The sequence below is a fragment of the Somniosus microcephalus genome, chromosome 18 (genome assembly GCF_052327205.1).
Source record: "Somniosus microcephalus isolate GS21.2 chromosome 18, FLI_Smic_1.0, whole genome shotgun sequence".
Lineage (NCBI taxonomy): Eukaryota > Metazoa > Chordata > Chondrichthyes > Squaliformes > Somniosidae > Somniosus > Somniosus microcephalus.
This window is the reverse complement of record NC_141004.1, coordinates 14,278,721-14,296,838: the sequence shown is the minus strand read 5'-3', so window position 1 is coordinate 14,296,838 and position 18,118 is coordinate 14,278,721. Positions and strand designations below refer to the sequence as shown.

At 47.9% G+C, this 18,118-nt stretch overlaps 1 protein-coding gene across 2 annotated transcripts in view; it reads right to left on the bottom strand.

Moving 5' to 3' along the window:
• rbbp5 (retinoblastoma binding protein 5) overlaps positions 1-18,118 on the bottom strand; it is a 46,359-nt gene that overhangs the window by 13,620 nt on the left and 14,621 nt on the right. For both annotated transcript variants that reach the window (XM_086011078.1, XM_086011079.1), the window contains exons 3-10: positions 15,618-15,790; positions 10,242-10,382; positions 8,486-8,648; positions 7,420-7,529; positions 4,500-4,619; positions 3,442-3,595; positions 1,455-1,526; positions 4-121 (exon numbers count right to left, since the gene is read on the bottom strand). In XM_086011078.1, the coding sequence (XP_085867204.1) occupies positions 4-121; positions 1,455-1,526; positions 3,442-3,595; positions 4,500-4,619; positions 7,420-7,529; positions 8,486-8,648; positions 10,242-10,382; positions 15,618-15,790 (1,051 nt within the window). The remainder of the gene's footprint in view (positions 1-3; positions 122-1,454; positions 1,527-3,441; positions 3,596-4,499; positions 4,620-7,419; positions 7,530-8,485; positions 8,649-10,241; positions 10,383-15,617; positions 15,791-18,118) is intronic.

The window sequence follows — 18,118 nt, the reverse complement described above, 5'->3', positions numbered from 1 at the left end:
TACCAGTCTGCTCTGGTTCGCTCTTATCTTCATCTTCAATATCAAACTCGGATTCTCTCTCTTCATATTCAACATTCTCGTCTAACTCTTTGAAGTCTGGAGCAAAGGCACTCCAGTTTTCCTGAGAGAGAAGCAACCACATTAGTCAAACAAGGCTCCACTTACCGAACTCCTGAATACTGAAATGAAGGCTTATTTGCTTGGGAGCGTAAAGGAAGATTGACATCTGCATCTGGGAAAAATAGAAGGGAGGGAGGAAGGGAAAGAGGGAGAAGGAAACATCCTCTTCATAGTTGGGCATGCCAGTCTTTTAATTGTGGGATAGATTCACCCCATTCCCAATTCAAACCATTTTCACTGGTCACCAGTGCAGGACAGTCTAGTCCAGCAGACAGCTCCCAAACACAGGCCAGACTGTCGGTCCTTAATCAGCCTGCCAGCAGACACATGCTTTAGTTGGAAGGAAGGAATCTCTCTCCTCACTCCTTTTACAGCTTTAACTAGGACTAAGAATGCAGGATCAAAATACTGCGGATGCTGGAAATCTGAAATAAATACAGAAAATGCTGGGAATACTCAGGTCAGGCAGCATCTGTGGAGAGAGAAACAGAGTTAACGATTCAGGTCAATGACCTTTTGTCATCGAGAGGTCATCGACCTGAAACGTTAACTCTGTTTCTCTCTCCACAGATGCTGCCTGACTTGCTGAGTATTTCCAGCATTTTCTGTTTCTACTAAGAATGCAGGGGTTCCCCAGCAGGGGAACCTATAGTTTATAGCTACTGGCTCGCCCATTTCCTCGCCCCAGCCCCCAATCTCAGTCAAGACTGTCGAGGGAAACAGTGAACAGATGGGAAGGCTGTAGAGTTATAAATTTATCCAACTGTAAAATTGATCTTCGATGTTCCTCACTGGGAAGGAATAAAACAAGAATCAGAGGCTATGACATCCCCAACAAGCCACTTTCAGACACTCCCTAGTGGTTGGAATTGGCTGCAGCCTGAGATTTGGTTATTTTCCTGGCCAATCAGCCAAAGAATGATGCATGCCAGAGTGAGCCAACAAGGGGCCTGGTGGAACAACACTTATTTTTTATATATAAACTTAAATAATTGGCACAATTGCTTTTTAAACGCTCCCCCTCTGCTGAAAACACTGACTCATGCTAGGGTTCTGCAGCCACGAGGCATCCTCTTGTACCTCACCCCCAAAGGCCATTCCACGCATGGGAGTCCAGACACCAAATGTGGGCGGGTCATTCAACTACAGCGTACTGCACAGTTGCGTACAACCACTCTTCACCCGACGCATGCACACTTTCAAGTATGGGTCAGCGGTCAGGAATGGGAACCCCCCCCCACCCCCGAGCTGTGGCTGTCATCTGGCAATGGTCATTTGGATGGATCACCCTACAGATCCTTGCTCGAAGAAGCTAAAGTTATCCCGGCACTTACCACTTGATTCTGAGCCCAAATGGACACGACTCCACTGGATATCGACGCTATGATCGGTCGGACAGGGTGCCACTAAAACAGAAATTTTAAAAAGGGGAAGAAAAAAAAATGACTTTGATTAACATTGCATCTTGTACCACTGTTGAAAAACATAGGGAATTTGACTGGAGCAAGTGCCCTCAGCTCTGAAGCAACAGCTCTCTTAACCTACTTTTCAGAATCAGAGTTAGCTCCTCTAAAAGGTGACGTATACTTAACCAATATAAAAATCTCTAGCTTTACTCCCACTAAGCGATGGGGTGAGATGAAGTAGGGTGGGAGGAGGCTCGTGTGGAGCATGAACACTGGCATGGACCAGATGGGCCGAATGGCCTGTTTCTGTGCTGTAAATTCTATGCAAGTCCAAGACATTTCTAAATTCAAAACTTCAATACCCGTTTTCTGTCTAAACAGGTACATGTCCCATGGCACTGCTGGCGGGCAGAAGTACCTAGCCCCAGGAGCAAGTGGGTGGGCGTGAATGTGGTAGGGCAGAGAGGAAATGGATGGCCAAGGCTTGCCGAGGACTCGGGGATTGGTCATGACCAAGAAGGCAGTGGATGGGCAAGCAGCAAAGTCTGAAGCTCAGAGAAGCAGAGGCTGGGGCCGAGTTAGAGTAGGGAACGCGAGACTGCCTAGGACCGAGGCTCGGTGAGGTGCAGACGTTTGGGAGGTAGGACTGGAGCTGGCGGTGGGGGAAGAGCGAGTAGCAGCCAAGAGCTGAGACATGTGAGGTAACTTTTAAGTGGCGCAAGGAACAGGTTAAGCCTTTAGTGCTGCTGGTGTCAGGAACTTGCTGACAATTGTTAGTTAAGTTACAATTTGCCTCTTTCTAGGTTTGCTGGCATGTGCATGTGGCCAACAAAAAGCTAAATTTCCGGTTCCCCCCACCCCACCATAGTCTGATCGATTCCCAGTTTTCTGCAACAGAGACAACCAGAAAGCTGTGCACGAGGCTTCATACACACATGAAAAAAAGATCAGAGATGGCACAGCTGTTCTAGGTTTGAGGGAAGGACAATACAGGGGCCGACAACAAAAACAAAGACTTGCATTTCCATAGCGCCTTTCAGATGTCCCAAAGTGCTTTACAGCCACTGAATTACTTTGAGAGCAGTCACTGTTGTAATGTAGGAAATGCAGCAGCCAAATTGTGCACAGCAAGGTCCCACAAACAGCAATGTGATAATGTTTTAGTGATGTAGATTGAGGGATAAATTTTGGCTAGAACACCGGGGATAACTCCTCTGCTCTTCTTTGAAATAGTGCCATGGGATCTTTTACATCCACCTGAGAGAGCAGACAGGGCCTTGGTTTAATGTCTCATCCAAAAGACGGCACCTCCGACAGTGCAGCACTCCCTCAGTACTGCACTGGGAGTGTCAGCCTAGATTTTTGGGCTCAAGTCTCTGGAGTGGGACTTGAACCCACAACTTTCTGACTCAGGCAGAGAGTGCTGCCAACTGAGCCACGGCTGACACAAATAGCCAAAATAACCCCACATTGAATGGCCAGAATCCCCCACCCTCAAATGTAAAATTTAACCAAGGAGGACTGGATAGTGAGGGAAGGTGGAGATGAGGTAGAAGATCATTATTGAATGGCAGAGCAAGCTCGAAGCGCCTACTCCTGTTCCTATTACTTATGTTCTTACATAAATAAAGTCAAGTTAGAAAGATTTGACGGACAATTTCTGGACACTAAAGGAATTAAGGGATATGGGGATATGGTAGAAAAGTGGCGTTGAAATAAAAGATCAGCCATGATCTATTGAATGACAGAGCAGGCTAGAGGGGTCATATGGCCTACGCCTGCTCCTATTTCTTATGTTCTTAAGTGTGGGAGAGCCCATAGGGTTACTCATCTAGAATCAGAAGAGGATGTTCTGGCAGCAACTCAGTAATTTGAAGCCTGCAAGCAATTAAGATGGCCACAAATGGTCACTTACCGCCACATCCAGCAATAGCTCTCCCCGTGTGCCGTGCAGAATCTTCACCAGGTTCCCTATGCTCTTCTCCCAGATGTAAAGTGCATGTTGCCGTGCTGAACCAGCGCAGATGTACTCCCCATCACCAGAGAAACAACACTTCTTCCAGGGTGTCCTGAGAGGGAGATAAACAACCAGGTCATTTATATAAAAGAGAAACCGCCTCAACACAAAAATGGAAAGAACCACTTTATCGGTCATTCTGGCGTACACGTTAAAGACAAAAACCTGCAGGAAGTTGCAGATTATGCATCAACGTTCATTGTACCTTGTGATTTCTGTATGCAAAAAGATTCAACTCATTGAAGAAAAAGAGCATCTCGGGGTTTTTTTTCCATAATTAAACAACCATTAGCAAAACAAGCAGCTTTGAAAGGTGGCATATCTGACAACAATAGCAAGTCATTTGAGAAAAACAAGCATTCTTCCAATAATCATTAAGATGAACTTCACGATCAAGTTAATCAACCAAATTAAACAAATGAATCTGAAGATCTGGCACCCTCAGACATTCGAGTCAGTCTCCTCAGCCCCAGCATTGTTAAAGTGGTCAGGTCTAAAAAAAAAAACACCGCTGATGAACCCGTTAATGGCACTGCTGTGTCTATACCAAACGTGGGGTTACAGGAAACTCTTTTTTATCCGGCACCGACGGGACCGGCGTGGTGCCGGTTTATCAAAAAGTCCGGATTACAGAGAGGTATAGTAAAAGGTACGAGAGCTCCGTACACAGCAACAAATCCAGGCTTCCCTGTTGCTTAGCAACAGGTGCAGGAACCCCGACCACAAGATCCAGGCGTCCCTGTTGCTTAGCAACAGGTGCAGGAACCCCAGTTACACAGCCACAGATCCAGGAACAGCCACTAATATGAAGTAAAACTTACCTGAACCTACTCCTGAATTTTGCCGGTTAACAGAGATTTCCGGTTATTTAGGTGCCGGTAAATCGAGAGTTTCCTGTATTATATTGCTCTGCAATCGGCTGTTTAGAAACGGTATCTCCAGTTATCGAGTATTACCTGTTCACCAAGTCCTGCAGCTTCTGCATCGGTTCGGGCTCCCCATCGCGCCCACATGTTAAAATTTCCCGGCCATCGTACACTCGAATGATTCTGTCCGCTGTGTTTATTAGGAAACAACTGCCGAGATAGAGAGAATAGTTTAAGAGAAAGATAATACACGGGTACACTGAGGCAGAGAAGAATTAAATCACTGGCCCACACAAGCGCAGGAATAAAATGCAGCGAGATCTATCTAATGATTGCTGGTTAGTATGAAGCGTTAAAATCAAATTAAACTGTGCACAATAAGTGCTTGAGGATGAAGTCTAACACTTACTTCATGTGGCTGCAAGCCAGGGGAGAAAAGAGGAATCATAAAAGCAGCTAATTGAATATTTGGTGGGGGGGGGGGGTGTTAATCAATTTTACTCCATTCAATAGCCCAGATTGAATTATATTTTCCAAACTTCATTGTAATTTAACTAAGGAATAAATTTGACAATCATTTTGTATTTCTGCATTTTTTTTTTAAACTGAAAAACATTTGGGAAGGAGGGGGGGGGGGGGAGAATAATGACTGGTGTTTATGAAGCTGAAGAATAAACATAACTCTATGGATCATTCATCCACCTTTTCTTGCACCAAGTGTTAGTACAGGTAGACTATCCTTTATCCGAAAACCTCGGGACCAGCCGAGTTTCGGATAAAGGAGAATTTCGGATTTCGGAAGGTGGGTCGGCGGGGGTCCGCGGGGGGGTCGGCGGGGGGGTCGTGCGCACGACTTACGCTGACGCTCAGCGTAAGTCAGTCGGGGTCGGCGGGGGTTGGGGAGGCGGGGTCCGCGGGGGGGTCGGCGGTTGTCGGGGCTGGCGGTTGTCGGGGCCGGCGGGGTCCGCGGGGGGGTCGGCGGTTGTCGGGGCTGGCGGGGTCGGCGGTTGTCGGGGCCGGCGGGGTCCGCGGGGGGGGTCGGCGGTTGTCGGGGCCGGCGGGGTCGTCGGCGGTTGTCGGGGTCGGCGCCGGCGGGGTCCGCGGTTGTCGGGGCCGGCGGGGGGGTCGGCGGGGGGTCGTGCGCACGACTTACCCTTTATCCGAACTTCCGAAACCGGAACCCTCTAAAAACCGAAGGTTTTTTCGTTCGTACGCACGACTTACGCTGAACGAAAAAACCTTCGGTTTTTAGAGGGTTTCGGTTTTCGGAAGTCCGGATAAAGGGTAGTCTACCTGTATCAATCATCCCCAAGTGTCCATTACACGGAGGTTATCGTGCCCTCTGTTCGACCGCATTAGTGCTGCGTTTCTATCTCCCACGCCAGCCTCCAATGTGTCACAAACCATGAGCAATTTTGTGCTGCTGTCTCATGCCCACCAGTTCTTCTGCCCAAAGTCAATTAGCGTTACACTTTTACACTCAGCACTGTCAGGAGAGACCTTAACTCGGTCAGTCTGGGATAGCTAAAACCCAGGTTCCAGAGGTGCAGGGATGTGTGGTAACCTAATATACCACCCAGTCCCCTGTAGATTCAACATGCAATCTGCTTCTCAACTTCTCAAGTGAAGGCTAAGAGGAGGTTTGATAGAGGTGTTTAAAATCATGAAGGGTTTAGATAGAGTAAATAAAGAGAAACTGTTTCCAGTGGCTGAAGGGTCGATAACAAGGGCACAGATTTAAGGTGATTGGCAAAAGAACCAGAAGCGACATGAGGAAAAACTTTTTTCACAACGAGTGGTTAGGATTTGGAATGCACTGCCTGATAGGGTGGTGAATACAGATTCAATAGTAGCCTTCAAAAGGGAATTGGATAAATACTTGAAGGAGAAAAAATTGCAGAGATATGGGGAAAGAGTGGGGGCAGTGGGACTAACTGGATTGCTCTTCGAAAGCGCCGGCGCAGACTCGATGGGCCGAATGGCCTCTTTCTGTGCTGTACTAGTCTATGATTCTATTAAAAAGAAGACCGATCCCATTAAATATAAAGGTGGAATCTTTATCCGAGCTGTACTGATTAGGTTCAATTCCCGGTCTGTACTGAGTTTAATGAGCTCAGCGGGGGCAATGATAATGTGGGTAGAATTTGCCTCAGGACCCCTGGATTTTAGGGGGGGGGGGGGGGGGGGGTGGAGGAAAAGAGGCATCAGGGCTCCCGCTCCCGATTACTATCCAGAAAACCTTATGGGATAGTACATGTGTAGACATCCGCGTACGTACTATCCCATAGGATAGTATCAACAGCACTTCCCAAACCCGCGACCTCTTCCACCTAGAAGGACAAGGGCAGCAGGCGCATGGGAACACCACCACCTCCAGGTTCCCCTCCAAGTCACACACCATCCTGACTTGAAATATATCGGCCGTTCCTTCATCGTCGCTGGATCAAAAATCCTGGAACTCCCTCCCCAACAGCACTGTGGGAGTACCTTCACCACACGGACTGCAGTGGCTCAAGAAGGAGGCTCACCACCACCTTCTCAAGGGCAATTAGGGATGGGCAATAAATGCTGACCTTGCCAGCGACGCCCACACCCCAGGAACAAATTTTTAAAAATGAGAGCGTAACTGGGCTTGCTGCCACTTCTATGGAGCCAAACTGGCTGCGAAAACATCGTTCAGGTTCACAGGGACAGCAGCCACTTTGGCAAGGTGCCAGAGGGTTCGTGGCAATGGCGTGTGCTCAAGTAAGGAATCAATTCACTTCGGGAGATGAGCAGAGAGAGAGAGAGCTGGCATTAAAAGGAGGAAATAAAAACAGGTAACTGAGAATGCTGCAAAACAGTGCACTTGTAAGTAGAGTTACATGTTGTGGCTCCTCTCTGGAGCTCGCATTCTGATCACTGGCCAACCATTGAATACACAGAGGTTCTGTACCAGATCCACACAAACATGGAAAGTAAAGCCTGTTCTAAACCACCCGTGAAATCTGAGAAACAGTGAATGCCTCACCTCCCTTTCCTTGCAAATTCGATAGATTTAATAGCAGTGGTGTTGCTGGTGCCCGTAGTGACTCGGAATGAAGCTACCAGCTCTTGTGTATCGGTCTTTAGAACCAAGATCTGAAAACGCAAGGCACATTTTAGCATTACCAACAGGAATGAGACAAATCAGAGTAAAGATGCAGGATTCGGCGTGAGGATAAAGTGCCCTGTGACAGTGTCATAGCTCTCTCCGCCCCGTTGTCTCAGCAGGTAACTTCGCCAGTGATCAATAGAAAAAACTGCAAATACACAGCACGTCAGCCCACTGTGAAGGCAAAAGACGGAATAACTCGGTTCAGACAAAAGGTCTATACCCAAAACATTAATCTGGTGAACTTCTCTGAAAGGAAAAGCTAGATCAGGAGCCAAACGTTAAAAATTGATCCTTGGTCCCTGCCAATTTAGCCAACCTATTCCAGGTCAACAGTAAGGACATCACAGCTAGCCTCAGTGTCCATGGGGTAGGGAGCTAAAAATAAATACCACTATCCAGGGTTTCCAATCCTGACCACCATTGGCACTTGCTTGGAAATGTACGAGGACAGGATGAGGGGCGTGTCTGCTGTATCGCTCTATCGCCTATCCTCTTCCACCTCATGCATTGGCAGCCATTGTTCATGGTTTGGCCTCACAGAAGGATGTTACTAGGGCAAGTCACTGGAGGGCTTCTGGCATCTGTAGAACGGTACCTCAGCCTCCAGAAGAAGGGTAAGGGGGCAGCAATAGGGAAAGAGTTGGATTTGATGTCACCGAAACGATAAATCTCGCTCCTTAATGCGGTGAAGACCACTGTACGCCAACAGATACAGCCAATAGTGACAAAACATGGGATCTTTAGGACGTCAGTTCCTATATGATTTACTAGGAGGGATTGAAGAAAGAGAAAAATAGACCTTAAAGAAAGTGTCTTTTTTAATAAACGCGATTAATGTTGGGAAAAATTAAGTTTTACCTATACAAATACATTCACAATCGACACATTTCATCTGCCACTAATCTGGAAAAATGGAAGCAGAAAAAATAAACAAGCTCACCTTTCCCTTGGCATTCCCTGTGTAAATATACTCTCCTCGTCGGTCAAAAGATGCCACGACGTTAAGATCTGAATCATCATCTACAGGTAGAACCACGTGCTTAGAGTCAGTGAGGGTTAGCAACACTGGCGCACACTTCATCGGGCAGACGAGGACCCTGTTCCTGTTGATACACAATGCAAATATAAATCAGTAACGAATGCACCACACAACAAGCCCTTCCTGATTAAACAGAGCTAGCCCACGATGGGCCCTCAGAAGCCAAGAGACACCCGCAACACCAGAAGTTATTAAAAGCAATGCCATATATATTCACACCACAGGTATTATAAACCGCTTGCACTCCAGATGACCCGTCAACAACTTCAGATCATTACCACCTTTAAATCAGACAGCAAGTGCTGGCAGTGGTTCTGCTGTTGCCATTTACAGCTCCTCTGGACCCACCTTTTGTTTCTTTACTTGTCCCATTCCCCTGGCTGGAGAATATAGAACTAGGGCGGGGGGGGGGGGGGGGGCATGTTCTCAGGATAAGGGCTCAGCCATTTAGGACTGAGATGAGGAGGAATTTCTTCACTCAGAGGGTTGTCAATCTTTGGAATTCTCTACCCCAGAGGGCTGTGAATGTGGAGTCGTTGAGTATATTCAAGGCTGAAACAGATAGATTTTCGGACTCTAGGGGAATCAATGGATATGGGGATCGGGCGGGAAAGTGGAGTTGAGGTCAAAGATCAGCCATGATCTTATTGAATGGCGGAGCAGGCTCAAGGGGCTGTATGGCCTACTCTTGCTCCTATTTTTTTATATTCCTCCCCTTTTGCCTTACACCATCATCCCATTTGTCATTTAATCACTCCTGCCCTCCACCCTATCGGACTTTTCCCTTTGTTCTTTCCTCCGCCCCTTTTTCCTGGCTCGATACTTACTTATAACCTGTTAAATCTCAAACTTCTTCCAGATCTGATGAAACTTGAAATGTTAACTCTGTTTCTCTCGCCACAGATGCTGCCTGACTTGCTGAGTGTTTCCAGCAATTTCTGCTTTTATTTCAGATTTCCAGCAACCGCAGTATTTTGCCTTTGACCCGTAGCAGTTAGGTTTGGTTTCTGAGATTCCTGGCACTGCAACGTTTCCAATAATGTCAAGGAAGACGCTGAAGAGAAGCCATGCCCCTCCTCGCAGGGTGGCAGCAAGCTCGGAGCAGTAGTGATAGAGGTCCCACTCACCGTCACCCAGGGAAGAAGTCAGAATCAGGAAGTAAACTTCTTTTAAAAAAAAAATTGCAAGAGGACAAAAAAAGGAAGGCATTTAAAGCTTTTATTTTGTATAATTTGTGCTCATCGCTGTTAGGCCCGGGGAATGAAACACCCTCCAGTGCCAGTACCAAGCGCTCAGAAGCGTTAAACTTCCCGTAGTCTGTGCCAACAGAGCAATTCAGCCCCAACAAGACAGCCACCTACTGCACTAAAGGGGCATTTCCCACACCATCCATTCTGTGGCTCAAGTAGATGTGTCAATTTAATGCCAATTAGTGCCATATTGGTCCCATACCCACCCGGAACTGGACTGAGATTGTCCAACCTCATGTCACATAGGAAAGAGGCTCCTATTTTGGAGAAGAACAAAATAGAAGAATTACAAAGCCGTTTCACCCATCTTACTTTCATAGTCCCAAGGAAGTCCTGTACTCTAAAGCTTTGAAATTTTCTACTTTCCTGGCAATTTGCCTATCCATCCAAACTCTTGGAATACTTACTGATCTCTGGGATGGAACTGCACTTTGAGAACGGGTGAGGGAAAGCGGAACCTTTGGTCACAGTCTCCGGACAGAACGTCCCACAGCGACACTATGTTATCAGTGGAAGCGCTGACTAGTTTATGCCCGTCTCGACTCCAACTGTAAAACACAAGAAATATAAGTGAATATGTAAACTATCAAGGCGACAAAACCAGTATTTTGTAAGACATGGGTAATTTTTCTTTTAATTATAATTTTTATGTTTGCCATTGTATCCTCACAAATTGCAGTCACAACGGGGAATGCTGAAACACTTGCACAAATCCATCAAAAATAATTGTCTATTAGTTAAAGGGGAAAGGAAGGTCAAAGGGAGTACTTTTGGTTCACTGAATGGAGCCACATGCAGCTCTGCCCGGTATCATAACCAAAGCAATGGACCCAGAGACACGACATAATGAGTGCCATAACCATAGCAACGGACCCAGGGAGACGCATGTGCCCAATGCGCTGTGGTAACAAAGTTTTACTATATTTTTAGATAAAAATTGTGAATATATAAATTGAAACAAAAGTATTTTCATATTTAACAGTAGCCAAAATAGTATTACAAAGTATTTACTGCACAGAAACTGGCCATTCGGCCCAATGGTCCGTGCTGGTATTTATGCTCCACACGAGCCTCCTCCCACCCCTCTTCATCAAACCCCATCAACATAGCCTTCTATTCCTTTCTCCCTCATGTGCTTATCTAGATTCCCCTGGAATGCCTCTATGCTGTACACCTCAACTACTCCTTGTGGTAGCGAGTTCCACATTCTGACTATTCTTTGGGGAAAGACATTTCTCCTGAATTCCCTATTGGATTCATTAGTGACTCATATTTATGGCCCCTAGTTCAGGTCTCGCCCACAAGTGGAAACATCTTCTCTGCGTCTATCCCATCAAACCCTTTCATAATAAAGGCCTCCATCAGGTCAGCCCTCAGTCTTCTCTTTTCTAGAGTAAAGAGCCCCAGCCTGTTCAATCTTTCCTGATGGGTATAACCTCAGTTCTGGCATCATTCTAGTAAATCTTTTTTGCCACCTTCTCCAGTGCCTCTATATCCTTTTATAACATGAAGACCAGAACTGTTCACAGTACGCCAAAGTGTGGTCTAACCAAGGTTCTATAAAAGTTTAACATAACTTCTCTGCTTTTCAATTCTAGCCCTCTAGAAATGAACCCCAGTGCTTGGTTTGCTTATTAGTGGCCTTATTAACCTGCATCGCTACTTTTAGTTTTGAAGAAGGGTTCGACCCGAAACGTCAACTCAAATTTCTGTCCACGGATGTTGCCTGACCTGCTGAGTTTTTCCAGCATTTTCTGTTGTTATTTCGCTACTTTTAGTGTTCTGTACCTAGTGTTTGAGTTGCTGAGCACAATAATTACTGTTAAAGGGGAGAAGGAGAGTCGACGATGCAGTGTATTGCAGCACTGATAAGAGGCACTTCTACCAAGTGACAGAATGCAGATCATACACCACCCTGCTGGGTTCCGATAATCAACTGCACTGATAATTGGAAGTGCTGAATAAAGACCAAGAATTTGGGATGGGGGGGCGAAGACAAAAGAGATGATCAGATGTCATTTCAGTATAAATCCAAACTCTTGGAATATTACTGATCTGTGCGATGGAACTGCACTTTTGAGAATGGACAAGGGAAAAATGGAACTATGGTGTTGCTCTTCCACCTTCTGGTTGGTGGAGGGTAGTGCTGGCACTCTCAATCAGGACTTTTATGCATCTCAGGAAGCAATGTGCGAGAGCAAATAAGACCACTTTCAACGGGTGAAAGGGGGGGGGGGAAGAGGGGGCTTCATTGAGCATGTAGCAAATAAGATAGAAACTGCTTGACTGGCACCCCATCCACCACCTTAAACATTCACTCTCTCCACCACCGGCGCACCGTGGCTGCAGTGTGTACCATTTACAAGATGCACTGCAGCAACTCGCCAAGGCTTCTTCAGCAGCACCTCCCAAACCTGCGACCTCTTCCACCTAGAAGGACAAGGGCCGCAGGAGCATGGGAACACCACCGCCTCCAAGTTCCCCTGCAAGTCACACACCATCCTGACGCAGAACTATATCGCCAATTCTTCATTGTCGTTGGGTCAAAATCCTGGAACTCCCTAACCAACAGCACCGTGGGAGAACCTTCACCACACGGACTGCAGCAGTGCAAGGCGGCGGCTCCACCACCACCTTCTCAAGGGGCAATTAGGGATAGGCAGTAAATGCTGGCCTTGCCAGTGATGCCCACATCCCATAAAAGTCCTTAATATTTACTTTAATCAATTCCGGAAGGCCTTTGGCAAGGTCTCACATGAAAGACTGCCAAACTAAAATTCATGGCACACTGCGCAATTGTTTAAGAAATTGGTTAAAAAGAAAAATAGGAAATAGCGTATACTCGCGAGGTGCAGCATCAGACCTGGAGAGGGGGGAGGTTCTGAGTGAGAACCTCATGGGTCAGTGCTCAGACCTGTTGTTTCTTTTCTACATAAATGACCTGAATGCAAAAACCAATTGCAAGGTCAAGTTGTTGAGTACACCAATTAGGGACTGCAGTAGGGCCAGGGCATGCAGTGGGGCCAGGGCATGCAGTGGGGCCAGGGCACGCAGCTCAAGTTTCACAGCATGATTTAGATCAGTTGTGTAATTGGGCAAACAAATGATAAAATGAAATTTAAACTCTGACAAATGCAGAGTATTGCATTTTATAAAGAGTGAGCGAGCAAAGATGTACACTCAAGACAACAGAATTAGCACTAAGAAACTTTGAAAGGGTGTGATAATAGACCCATTACTTTCAGTATCAAGACAATACAAAAAAGTGATTTACAAGGCAAATAGATGCTGGATTAGCTGGAATAGTGCAGTACAAGTGTAGAGAGGTCATGATGAAGCTCAATAATGCGCTGGTCAGGCCTTACTTGGAATACTGTGTGCAAGTCTGTCATTTCACATCAAAGGGGGCAGATGTGCATTGCAAAGTGCGCAGAAAGCAACAGGAATGTCCCAAATGTAAATGGTGATGAGCTACAAAACCGGTCAGAGAAGGTTAAGCTCTAACGCACCCCTGGCCAGCCTCCCACGTTCTACCGGGTCATCCAAAACTCTGCTGCCCGTGTTCCAACTCGCACTATGTCCCGTTCACCCATCACCCCTGTGCTCGCTGACCTACATTGGCTCCCAGTTAAGCAACACCTTGATTTTAAAATTCTCATCCTTGTTTTCAAATCCCTCATTGGCCTCACCCCTCCCTAGCTCTGCAATCTTCGACAGCCCACAACCAATGTTCCCCTAATTTTGTTTTGGATGCGCGGCCCATTCACAGTTTCGCACATGTGTGAAACTTAACATTGAAAAAGCCGGTTCTGGGCTGTGCGGGACCGGCAGGGAGCTGCGCAGCTTAGCGGGAATGTTGCCCACAACCCTCCGAGATATCTGCGCTCCTCTAATTCTGGCCTCTTGAACATCCCCGATATTAAATCGCTCCACCATTGGTGGCCGTGCCTTCAGCTGCCAAGGCCCTAAGCTCTGGAATTCCCTCCCTAAACCTCTCCACCTCTCTTTCCTCCTTTAAGACGCTCTTTAAAACCTAACTCTTTGGTCATCTGCCTCAATATTTCCTTATGTGGCTCGGTGTCAAATTTTGTTTTATAACGCTCCTGTGACGCATCTTGGGGCGTTTTACCATGTTAAAGGCGCTGTATAAATACAAGTTGTTGTGGTAGAAGTCCAGAAAGAAGGTAGAGACACCTCACTGAGGTATAGAAAGCATTGATAAGGTGAACTCAGAATATTGTATTATGGTTAGTCAAGCCAGTAGAACGAGAGGAAATTCATTTAAATTAATGAAAAGTCACAGTTTAGAACAGATCTTAAAAATAACTTCTTTACTCACTGGGGGATAAGTGTTTGGGATGATCTGCCTGGCAAGATTGCCGCGGGATGCTAGATTGGGTGTACTGAAACACGAGCACAACAAGCTCGATAGGCTGAATGTCTTTTTCTGATGCTCTTAAGAGTACGTGTCATTAAATATTGACTGCATCAAGAGCTCTATTTGACAGGCTACAAGACATTTATACAAGACTAGTTGTCAAGCAATGGTGATTTAGCTACAGCTCCCTTCTGATCAGGGGGGCTGAAACATGAACCTATCTTTTCTCCTTCAGATGCTAATCAGTCTGCTTTGCATTTGCAGAATTTTCTGTTTCCATTTCAGATTTCCAACGTTTTAGTTTTTAATCTTTATCTGTGGACACACTGCCAGCGATTCCTCCAGGGGCACTTGAAGTCACCTAACCCCCTGCAAAACACTAAATCCAAGGGAGATGCAATACTCTGCTGTGCAGGGCTAGTTACAAGCTTACAAACCAATGTTTAAATTTCCACTCCCCCACCACCAGCTGCACAGAACGCTCGCTGATGGAGATCAGACCAGAGTGGAAAGGCAGAGTGACCCCCTCCCAGGCCTCGCTGTCATCTTAGAGATGTTCAAGAACAGTGAAAGGTACGGGAACAACCCAGATAGATTAACATCTCTGTCAAAGATTTAACGCTATCAAACGCTGAATGACGGGAAGTGCTCGAGAACCACAGGCCAGGATTCGGAATGACAAAAAGTCCCCAATAATGGATAGAAACATGCAATTAAATCACATTTCAATAATGCAAGTGTGAAATTGGTTTCTTTTTTTGCTCACTGCTGGCTCATTGGGTAAAAGTTGGCATGTAGCAGAGTCATAAAAACCAGAAGTTTTGATTCCCAATTTGTGCGGAGTTAACCAATCTCAGCCAAAGTGGCAGTAGCGGCACTAGAATTTGGCTCAGAGATCCTGCCCCAGGCTGGGGAGGGAAAAATTGGCTTCCTTATTCAGAATTCCCTGCTGGAAAGTATGCTGACAGACAGCGGCTTCTCCCCAACATTCAAACAGCCTGCCACCACACAGTGTCTGAACGCATTCGCAGAGAGAGGCCACTTGGGAAAGGCAACAGACGGCACTTGTGGAACACGGGGTCAAAACAAAATTGTTGGTGAAGGGTGATGTAAGAAAACTACTAGGCACTTGGTCTAAGCGTTAAACAAAGCTTTAATCAACTGTTTTGCAACATGGAGGTCTAGTTGTGTCCTTCACTGGTTCCTGTTAAAGAATGTCCTGCACAAGCTGGGCCCGTGCCCGAGTATTTATACTCTCCCTGGACAGCGCCACCCGCAGGCCGCTCAGTATTATTTCATAAGTCTGTCTCATGAATGACTGATTCATGTCAAGGGGTTTGCGAAGTGTGGGTTTTTTTTTTTTTTAAATACAGAGACACACATGCACACACAAATGATAAATTACCAGAGAGAGCAAACTGGATGTATGTGCGCGCTGATGATTTTGGCGATACCCCTCGTCAGGAAGTCCCAAATGACGATGCGCCCGTCGTTGCACCCCACAGCGAGCAACGTGCCCCACCTGTTAAAGGTACAGGTGAGGGCCATGCTAATACAGTCCAGGGTTCCATCCGCCTCCTACACACAAAACAAAATTACACCAAGTCATATCACTGAGAAGAGCAAGCTTGCATTTATACACAATTCGTTGAATGTGTTCAGGAGGGAGTTAGATATATTTCTTGGGGCTGAAGGGATCGGGAGATATGGGGAGAAGGCAGGGACAGGGTACTGAGTTTGGATGATCAGCCATGATCTCATTAAATGGCGGAGCAGGCTCGAGGGGCCGAATGGCCTACTCCTGCTCCTATCTTCTATGTTTCTATGTTACAACAACTTGCATTTATATAGCGCCTTTAGCGTAGTAATGACTTCCCAAGGAGAATAATCAGTCAAATTTTTACACCGAGGCACTTACAGATATTAGGACAGATGAACAAAAGTTTGAGGCAGGTTTTAAGGAGCATCTTAAAAAGGAGAGAGGAGGAGGAGAGGTTTTGGGAGGGAATTCCAGAGCTTAGGGCCCAGGCAGTTGAAGGCACGGCCGCCAATGGTGGGGCGAAGGAAATTGGGGATGCGTGAGGTGAGAATTGGATTGCAGAGTTCTCAGCAGGTTGTAGGGCTGGCGGAGGTTACCAAGATAGGGAGGGGCAACAGAATGGAGGGATTTGAAAACATGGATGAGAATTTTAAAATCGAGGCACTGCCAGACCAGGAGCCAATGTAGGTCAGTGAGCACAGGGGCGATGGGTGAACGGCACTTGGTGCAAGTTAGGACACGGGGCAGTGAGCACAGGGGGTGACGGGTGAACGGGACTGGGTGTGAGTTAGGACACGGGGCAGTGAGCACAGGGGGCGATGGGTGAATGGCACTTGGTGCGAGTTAGGACACGGGGCAGTGAGCACAGGGGGTGATGGGTGAACGGGACTGGGTGTGAGTTAGGACACGGGGCAGTGAGCACAGGGGGTGACGGGTGAACGGGACTGGGTGTGAGTTAGGACACGGGGCAGTGAGCACAGGGGGTGAAGGGTGAACGGGACTGGGTGAGAGTTAGGACACGGGGCAGTGAGCACAGGGGGTGACGGGTGAACGGCACTTGGTGCGAGTTAGGACACGGGGCAGTGAGCACAGGGGGTGATGGGTGAATGGCACTTGGTGCGAGTTAGGACACGGGGCAGTAAGCACAGGGGGTGATGGGTGAACGGGACTGGGTGTGAGTTAGGACACGGGGCAGTGAGCACAGGGGGTGACGGGTGAACGGGACTGGGTGTGAGTTAGGACACGGGGCAGTGAGCACAGGGGCGATGGGTGAACGGCACTTGGTGCGAGTTAGGACACGGGGCAGTAAGCACAGGGGGTGATGGGTGAACGGGACTGGGTGTGAGTTAGGACACGGGGCAGTGAGCACAGGGGGTGACGGGTGAACGGGACTGGGTGTGAGTTAGGACACGGGGCAGTGAGCACAGGGGGTGAAGGGTGAACGGGACTGGGTGAGAGTTAGGACACGGGGCAGTGAGCACAGGGGGTGACGGGTGAACGGCACTTGGTGCGAGTTAGGACACGGGGCAGTGAGCACAGGGGGCGATGGGTGAATGGCAGTTGGTGCGAGTTAGGACACGGGGCAGTAAGCACAGGGGGTGATGGGTGAACGGGACTGGGTGTGAGTTAGGACACGGGGCAGTGAGCACAGGGGGTGACGGGTGAACGGGACTGGGTGAGAGTTAGGACACGGGGCAGTGAGCACAGGGGCGATGGGTGAACGGGACTGGGTGTGAGTTAGGACACGGGGCAGTGAGCACAGGGGGTGATGGGTGAACGGGACTGGGTGTGAGTTAGGACACAGGGCAGTGAGCACAGGGGGTGATGGGTGAACGGGACTGGGTGAGAGTTAGGACACGGGGCAGTGAGCACAGGGGCGATGGGTGAATGGGACTGGGTGTGAGTTAGGACACGGGGCAGTGAGCACAGGGGGTGATGGGTGAACGGGACTTGGTGCGAGTTAGGACACGGGGCAGTGAGCACAGGGGGTGATGGGTGAACGGGACTGGGTGTGAGTTAGGACACAGGGCAGTGAGCACAGGGGGTGATGGGTGAACGGGACTGGGTGAGAGTTAGGACACGGGGCAGTGAGCACAGGGGCGATGGGTGAACGGGACTGGGTGTGAGTTAGGACACGGGGCAGTGAGCACAGGGGGTGATGGGTGAACAGGACTGGGTGTGAGTTAGGACACGGGGCAGTGAGCACAGGGGCGATGGGTGAACGGGACTGGGTGTGAGTTAGGACACGGGGCAGTGAGCACAGGGGCGATGGGTGAACGGGACTGGGTGTGAGTTAGGACACGGGCAGCAGAGCTTTGGATGAGCTCGCGTTTGTGGAGGTTGGAAGATGGGAAGCCGGCCAGAAG